The sequence below is a fragment of the Dendrobium catenatum genome, unplaced genomic scaffold, assembly GCF_001605985.2.
Source record: "Dendrobium catenatum unplaced genomic scaffold, ASM160598v2 fragScaff_scaffold_1573, whole genome shotgun sequence".
NCBI classification, from domain to species: domain Eukaryota; kingdom Viridiplantae; phylum Streptophyta; class Magnoliopsida; order Asparagales; family Orchidaceae; genus Dendrobium; species Dendrobium catenatum.
In genome coordinates, this window is record NW_021320035.1 from 247802 (window position 1) to 256559 (window position 8758).

The window sequence follows — 8758 nt, forward strand, 5'->3', positions numbered from 1 at the left end:
GGGGGTGAATTGGTAATTTTAAAATTACTCTTAGATTTTAAAATTTGAAATCGATTGATTCAAAAAGAAAGTTAATTAAAGTTTCATAAATAAAACTTTTCAACCACAGAATTAAAAACTTGTAGTAAGTAAGTAGTGGAAATTAAAATGATATAAAGATTTATAGTGGTTCGGTCAAACACAACCTACATCCACTCCCTGAAGACTCACTCTTTAGGTATTACACTATTAATAAAATGATTCTCCTTTTGCCCCCACAGTATGGCAGAGAAGCCTTTACAAAACTCTCTTCCATCTGTCCCCAGTGCGGTAAAGAACCATTGTCCTTTCACACCCTCCAAGTGTAGGCAGAGAACATTCATCCCTTTACACCCTCCAACTATAGGCAAAATACCTTTGACTATTCACACTCTCCAAGTGTCCATAGAGAACCGTCATCCTTTCACACCCTCCAAGTGTTGTTAAAGAACCATGGACTATTCACACTCTCCAAGTGTTGGTAGAGAACCGAATCTTCTTCAAAGATCTCCTCATGAGTAATCTAGAAAGATAAGAGGAAGAGTGAAAAATATAAATTACATAGAGATCCTTATATTTGAGTAACTTTGTGAACCCTTCACACTCCACTAGCAAGAAATCTCTCTCAAACACTCTCTCACACTCTCTCCTTTAATTGCTCCTGAAAAATCATCAAGTAAAGATTTTTACGTCAGTTTATAACTGACCTTTTATATAAAAGACACAAAAAACCATCCAGAAAACTAAATTTTTTAATTTTGAGTGTACATGATCATACAGTACGATCAGGTTTCATATGTATAAATAGTTCAAATACTATTACATATGAACCTATTATGATTCATTATGAAATCATTTAATACCTGCTCATCATCCGGTACGAACTAAGTTCATCCAGGATGAATAGTTAGAAATTTTCAAAATTCGTTTATATGAAACATCGAGATGAAATGGGACCTCGCATTTTCATACACTGTAAGGCATGTACGAACTGGGTTCGTACAGTATGATCCATACATAGAAAAATTATTTTTATGCGACCTGGAACCCGAGAAGATTGTACTCATGAAAGCATATATGAACTGGGTTCATACAGTATGATCCATAATTAAAAAAATTATTTTTACTTGACTTGGAACCCGAGAAGATTGTACGAGTTGGAGTAGCTCCAGTAGAAGATAAGATTAGAGAGAGTCGCCTTAGATGGTTTGGTCACATAAAATGGCGGCCTTCTAATGACCCGTTTAGGAGAGTATATGTATTAGATTTGACTTATGTTAAGAAAGGTAGAGGCAGACCTAAAAAGACTTGGTTAGAAAATATTATGAATGACCTTTCTTTTTTAGATTTAAACGAGAATTTGACCTTTAATAGGACACAATGGAGAAAAAGGATTCATGTAGCCGACCCCACATAGTGGGATAAAGGCTTGATGTTGTTGTTCTTGTTGTTCTTGTTGTTGAATGTAATAATGTGTTGTGATTATACGTGATATATCATCAATAAATTATCTTGACCGGGCACGAATCTCGATGCAAAATCAAGGTGAAAACTTCAAAAATTAATTCGGAGACCATCCAAACTCTGATTTCAGCAAATTTATAATCAAACTGAACGTCTCAAAAATATGAACCCAATGACACCAAAATCAACTCAATCCGATTCCAAATGGATCCAAATCAAGGACCTGAAGCACTATTGGAAGGTTCAAAGCACAATTTGGGTTACCAAAAAGTTTCCAAACATGACGTTCTTTTAGTTGAATCGAGCGGCTCGACGAGACGAATCCAACAAGCACAAGATTGCCGGATTCCGACATCATTAAGGCCTACAAATGTCTGATGAACGGTACATGATCAAGGGATTCAATATTGATCGTCCATCCAACCACTTCCCATTTACACTTTATCTCTCACCTATTTACGGGTCATGTCACTCCAGAAATCTATAAATAGATCTCTCATTTCTCTTGGGGGGGGGAGGAAGAAGAGAAGAAAAAGAAGGAAGAAGCTCCTCCTCGACCACCGCCGGACCACCACTTGAGGCCCTAACCTCCACAGGACCACCGCCTGACGCCGTTGCTCCGTTAGACCATCGCCTGACGTTGTTGCTCCATTGGACCACCACTTGAGGTCCTCACCTACATTGGACCACCATCTGACGACGTTACTCTGCCGGACCACCACTTGAGGCCCTCATCTCTGCCGGACCACCACTTGAGGCCCTCACCTCCGCCAGACCACCGCCTGACGTCGTTGCTCCACTGGACCATCACTTGAGGCCCTATGCTCCACCAGGCCACCACCTGACTCCTGGACTTCTATTGGACCACCACTTGAGGCCCGAACTTCTGTCGAACCACCGCCTGAAGCCTGGACTTCCACCGAACCACTACTTAAAGGTCTTATGCTCTACCAGGCAACCACCTGACGCTCAGACTTCCACCAGACCACTGCTTAAGGCCTTGTACTTCACTAGGCCACCACCTAAGGCTCGAACTTACGCCTAACCGCCACTTGAGGCCATGTGTTCCACCAAAACACCACCTGAGGCCCGAACTTTTGTTGGGCCACTACTTGACGCCCAGAGTTCTACTAGAGTACCGCCCTACTACAACGGTCTTTCAGACCCTGGTCTCCTACAGATTACGGTCCTTCCGACCTCCGTTGCCTACTATGGTCCTTCTGACCACCATCAACAGACAATGGTCTTTCTAATCCCAGTTTCATGCCAATTACGATCTTTCAGACCCCTGTCTCATGCAGACAACAGTCCTTCCAACCTCCATCACCTACAATAGTCGTTTCGACCTACATCGCCACACAACGGTCTTTCCGACCTTTGTTGCCGACTATGATCCTTCCGACCTCCATAACCTACAATGACCCTTCCAACCAAACAAACATGTCTATGTCGATTATTATAATTCCCACCATGTCATGCGCTTTATGTGATGTGAATTTGTACCATCAACCCAAGGCCTTCTCCCTAAGAAGGGGCTCATTTGTAATCGACTGACGACTGCAAATACTAATGGATTCATTCAAACTGGGTCAGGCCCAGTGGTTTTCCCCCTTTTTAGGGGTTTTCACGTAAAAACTCTGGTGTCTCTTATGAATGCTACACCCTCTATCTTTTTTGATTGTGTGATGGATCTTCGTATAATGCTAAGACGTTAAACTACATATTTCTCTACTATCGCGAATACTCTAGGACACAACAATATGATTCATAAGTATTGTATATAATTTATTTTTGGGTAAATAAATATTGATGTGTATTGATATTTTGAATTATAGAATTTATTTTTGTTGCTTATTACTAAGAATTGAAATTGGATAGCTCTAATTGTTAAAAGATAAAAGAAATAATTCATCTAATTAGATTATAGGCCGTGACAAAATATAATGTTACTATTGATTCCTAAGTATTGCATATGCTTTTGTCCCTTGATTTGAGCCTATTTGGACTCAGACTGGAATGATTTTATTGTCATTGGGTTCGTCTTGTCAAAAAATTGTTTGATTGTAAGTTTGTTGAGGCGAAGTTTAGATGATCTTACATTTTATTTTTTTGGAGAATATTAGGGGCTTTCAACGTGAGCCATCGGGAGGAATTTCTTCCCGTCTATAGAAGTGCTGCACACCAAGCTCATCCTACATTTAATTTTAAAAATTTTCAATTCAAATAGGCCTTGAAATATGTGCCTGGCCAAATTAATTTTTAGTGACACGTAGCCATCTATTATTTTTGAAAAAATAAATGATTTCTTCTATTATAATTAAAAAAATAAATTAATTTCTAAGTGCTTGAGATATTTTCATATATGTTTAAATTTTAAATTAAAAAAAATTAATGAGAAAATAATTTCAAAGTAGTTTTCAAATGATCCACTCATTTTTTTTCTCCCTTCAATATTTCTTACTACAGGCCACAAAATGAGATAATTTAGTACTAAACTATAGCAAATTTAAAGAATATTAGTGTAAATACTTTTTTATAATTTAATATTTTTATTGAAAATTTTTTAACAAATATAAACCAACTTAATAAATTATTCTACTTCATAAATAATAATAATAATGAATACTAATTTTACACCAATATTTCTTCAAATGCAGAAAATATCATTATAAATTTTCATAAAAATAAGACAATATTATTAGAACTTATAATGAAATTTAATTTACTATTGCATGCCAAAATTTCATAATTGAAGTTGAATCAACGCAAGATTTTCCAACAAAATCCTTGCTACATTGTCTACACCTTGTCAAGGCATGAAGTAGGATAAATTTTATTTTATTTGTAATTTCTTAAATAATTATTATTTTTTCATTTTTAACAACAAGCAAAAAATAATAATTTTATTCAAATATTGCATGCCATAAATCAAGGGGGTTTATTTCATAATTCCGTAATGTTTTTGATATTTTGCCAATAATGTGGGGTTTTTATGTAACTAGATTTTTCCAAACCTTATTCACTTTCAGAGTAAATTAATGTAGAAGCTTAGGCTTAAAAAAATAATAATAAATAAATAAAATGTATAAGTTTAGGTTTTTTAATAGAACAAATTAATCACATAACTAACGATTTATTTAGGGTGGTTTATGTTAAGTATTTACTAAATTCTTTCATAAAATTTAATCAGGACTTATTTTTATGTATAATAATTATAATTAATCTAATGACAATTAAATTATTGGGTTTTGATGAAAAAACCTTTTGGTGTTATAAAGGAAAAACTGTGCTACATTAAACACACAAATTAGTTTTTTTATTACTATATTATTTTTTTGGGACATTTAGGCCATTTAAGACAAATTCATAAACACAACGCTGTCAACGCATACACATAGTGATGTGAAACCACATGCATAGGAGCTTATTAAAAAGTTTAAGAACAATTGGCAAAGTAATCCGAATCAATAACTTATTGAAATAACAATCAAATTCGTTAAAAAATCTTAGTCTTCCTACTTGCTTAGGCGAAGGAGTACATGTAGATTAACCAAATCTCGTAGATGAACAAAGATAATAGAAATACTAAAAGCTCTTAATAAGCAATCCACGATTTAATAATGAGAGTTTTCATCTTGGGGATTGATCACTCAACTACACTAGGCTTAACGGGAGAAGATCTTCAGCACACCCAACGATGCCACGAGGATGGTCGCAACACCAATGGTCTTGATCCAAGGAAAGGTTGACCGTGGCGGAGAGGGCACGGATGGATGACCGTCGATGGTCCAATCGTAGTCCTGGAATTGCTTGTCTATGACATCCACGAGAGTGGGAAGGATGCGGATCAAATAGTCTTCAACAGTGTCGTCGAAGCCAAACCTGACGTCGAAGAATGGTGAGCGGGTGATGTGGATGTCGCTGTAGATGTCGAATATCAATCCACTATCAATTTTAGGATCGGTCATACGTTATTGAAGTGTAGGTGGAGTGGCATTGTCTTCTTCTTCTCTTGGCTTCACAATTCACAAGGAATGAGCAAGGAGAGGGGGCGGCGAGACTCGAGAGAGGGAAGGAGAGAGGGGTCAACGGGTTCAAGGGGAAGGGGCTAGGGTAGAGGAGGTGATTAGGTTGGGAGTAAGGATGGGATTTGATCAAAAATCTGAAATAATTTCAGCTTTGAGTCAATTTGGAGGGAAACAAATTGAGATTTGAATTTCAAATCCCTTGTAATCAATGCCATAAGTAGCATTAAGTGGGAATTTGCCCTAGCATGGCCGGCGGCATAGAGAGGGAAGGGGAGAGAGTTAATTCACAAACCTGAAATTAATTTCAGGATTAAGTAAATTGGGAGGAAAAATTTATTTGAAATCAATTTTAATTTCAAATAAGATGGGGGGTGTTAAATGAGCAATTAATGGGGAGTTTCCCTCAAAGGGGCCGGCGTCATGGTGAGAGGGGGAGAGAAGATTTGAACAGTTTAAAAGGTTTCCTGGTGGGAGATTCCAATTTAGGATGAGAATAAAATTATCCAATCTAATTTGAAATTAGATTGAATGAAATTTCAAACTTTCCTAATATAGGCGTCTAATTTAGGAAACTATTTGAATTTCAAATTCTGAATTTCAAATGCTTGAAAATAGTTTCTCAAATCCTTCAAGCTTTCTAGGGAAGTGATTATGAGGCGTTAAATCCTCATTCAAGGGGTTGGAAGGAGGTGGCCGACGGTGGGCTTGAGCCTAGATGAGGCGGTGGACGGTGGTAGGAGGCGAAGGAACAAGAAGAAGATGAAATGGAAAACCACGAGTCGATGACTCTTCCAACGACAGGTGGACCTTGTGCTTGCTCACCTTGAGCTCTCTCCCTTCTCTCTAGTGCTCTCACAAGAAGAAGATGAAGAAACACAAAATTTTTCTTAATAATCAATCATCATCTCATTACAATGGAAATGACCCTTATATAGGTCTTAATATAAAGAAGGAACAAAAACTAAATTGTCCTGAACATGACTCAACTCATAATAAGGGTACAATAGGAAGACTCAAATAAAATGCATAAATAATTAAAAATATAAACTCTGAATCATGGTCGTCGATCTATGATGCTTCCGACTATACACCTGTTTGAACCTCTGATTGATGTCCTCATCACATAGACTCGAATCCTAGACCTCTTGGTTGGAAGCCAAAGCTCTCAACCATTAGGCCAAGGAGAGTTGTGTTTTATTACTATATTATCCTAAAATACAGAGATAAAAAGATGTGAAAAATAAGAGGATTTAACGCTTGCCGTTGATAGAGCTGTTTTTGTTGCTTTGTGAGCATGCTCCCTCTTGTTTGGAGTTTTTTTTGTTGCTGCTCTTTCTCTTTTCATGTAATAGCTTTTACTTAGTTTTTTAATATACGGGCCAAGTCCAAATTTTTCAAAAAAGAAAAAGTGGATTAACGCGCCACGTCATTCAATGTAGATGGTGCGGCGGATTCCTTCTCCTCCACCACTTTAGCCACCGTGCCCGCCAACATCTCCTCTTCCCCTTTCGCTGATTTCAACTTGGACTCCATTAAAGCTTGAATCAAGTTCGTGAGACAGACCTCCACACTTACGGCGACTTCCTTTACCTTCTTTGGCATCAGATTCTCAGCCACATCCGCCGGCGTTATATTCCTTTCCTCCAACAGCCTCTGTATCTTCTCGAACAGAGTATGCTCCTTGATCCCTAAATAGTTCCTTGCCAGAACCTTAAACCCTTCGAAATCACAGTAAGAAAGCTCAATGTGCCGATCCATTCTCCCCCTCCTTATCAGCGCCGGATCCAGCTTCTCTACAAAATTGGTTGTGAAAACCACCAGTCTCTCTCCACCGCACGCCGACCATAAGCCGTCGATGAAATTGAGAAGCCCTGAGAGTGTGACCTTACTCTCTTTGTTCTCCTCGCTTCCTATCTTCTTCACCTCCTCTTCCGATTTCTCTCTCTCCTGCTTCCTCTTGCCGGAAAGATCGAGGGAGCAATCAATGTCCTCAAGGACAATAATCGCCTTCCCGCTGATCTCGAGCAACAGCTTTCGTAAAGCAGAGTTGTTCTTCACTGCGGTGAGTTCAAGATCGTAGACATCGTAATCGAGCAGATTAGCCATGGCGGCGATCATCGTCGACTTGCCGGTCCCAGGCGGGCCGTAAAGGAGATACCCCCTTTTCCATGGCTTGCCGACACGAGAATAAAACTCTTTCCCACGGCTGAATGCAATCAGATCATCGACGATATCGCGCTTCTTCTCCGGATCCATGGCGATGGTTTCGAAAGTCGCAGGGTGCTCAAAATGGACATGACTCCACCCCAGCTTTCGAAAATCATAGCTATCATAACTGGTATTGTTCGTATAAAGCCGTCGCACGCGGTTTTTGAGGCCGATGGCTTTGCCTTCGTCAAGCACGTGGGGGATATAAGAATTGGCGACGAGGTCGCGGTGGCGGCGGTGGAAAGAAAGGCGGTAGAAGCGGCGGTCGGGGGGAGAGGGGTAGAAGGAAATAGAATGGGATTCCAAAGGAGCGATCTGAGACGACCAATACAGTTTGGCGCCGGAGAAAGAGTCGATGACCTCCTCGTGGTCGTCCATGGAAAGGATGATGGCGGAGCCGGGGCCGGAGCCGGAGCCGGAGCCGGAGCGGTCGTAATCCGCCTTCAGACGTCGAGCGTGCTTGGAGCGAGAGGAAGCGGAGAGGTAAGATTCGACGGCGGCGTAGGCGTGGCTACGCCTGAGGAGCTCGCCAGTGTACTCTTCGAAGGTGATCTCGATGTAGGGATAGAAGAGGTAGACGAGCTTCATGGCATAGACGCCCAAGCGGTCACCGAGAATGCCAGAGAAGTATTGGCCGAACATTGCCCAGAGGAACATTGCGCTCGCCAGAGCAGAGCCCCATCCCGCCCACGTTTCCTGCACTCCCATTTTTGAGATCTCTCTCTGTCCTTTCTCTCTTTCTGTGGTAAGGGTTAGCGCGCTAAGCATGCTGCATTTTATAGGCTTGGAAGTAGGAATGATTTTGAACAGTATCGTACAAGATTCCATGGCAGATGTTTATTTATTAGTTTTTTTTTTAATTATCAATTTATAGTATATTTCTTGCAGGACAAGCAATACGTTTTAAATAGTTTTGTAAATATTTTCTTTAAAAATTTAAATTGATTTCGTATGACGAATTGACCTGCCGACGTCCCGAAGACCGAAGTCATCCAAGCAGAGCTTTCTGAACCGAAGAAAGGCAATTATATGAATAAGTG

At 39.6% G+C, this 8758-nt stretch overlaps 1 protein-coding gene across 1 annotated transcript; it reads right to left on the reverse strand.

Annotated features, from left to right (window-relative positions):
• Positions 1 to 6376: 6376 nt before the first annotated feature.
• LOC110103192 (AAA-ATPase ASD, mitochondrial) lies at positions 6377 to 8120 on the reverse strand (the record flags this gene model as incomplete). Its single annotated transcript, XM_020831795.1, is given in 1 exon segment — positions 6377 to 8120. A coding segment is annotated over 1 exon segment (1197 nt), but the record flags the coding sequence as incomplete, so codon positions are not given.
• Between the last annotated feature and the right edge of the window lie 638 nt (positions 8121 to 8758).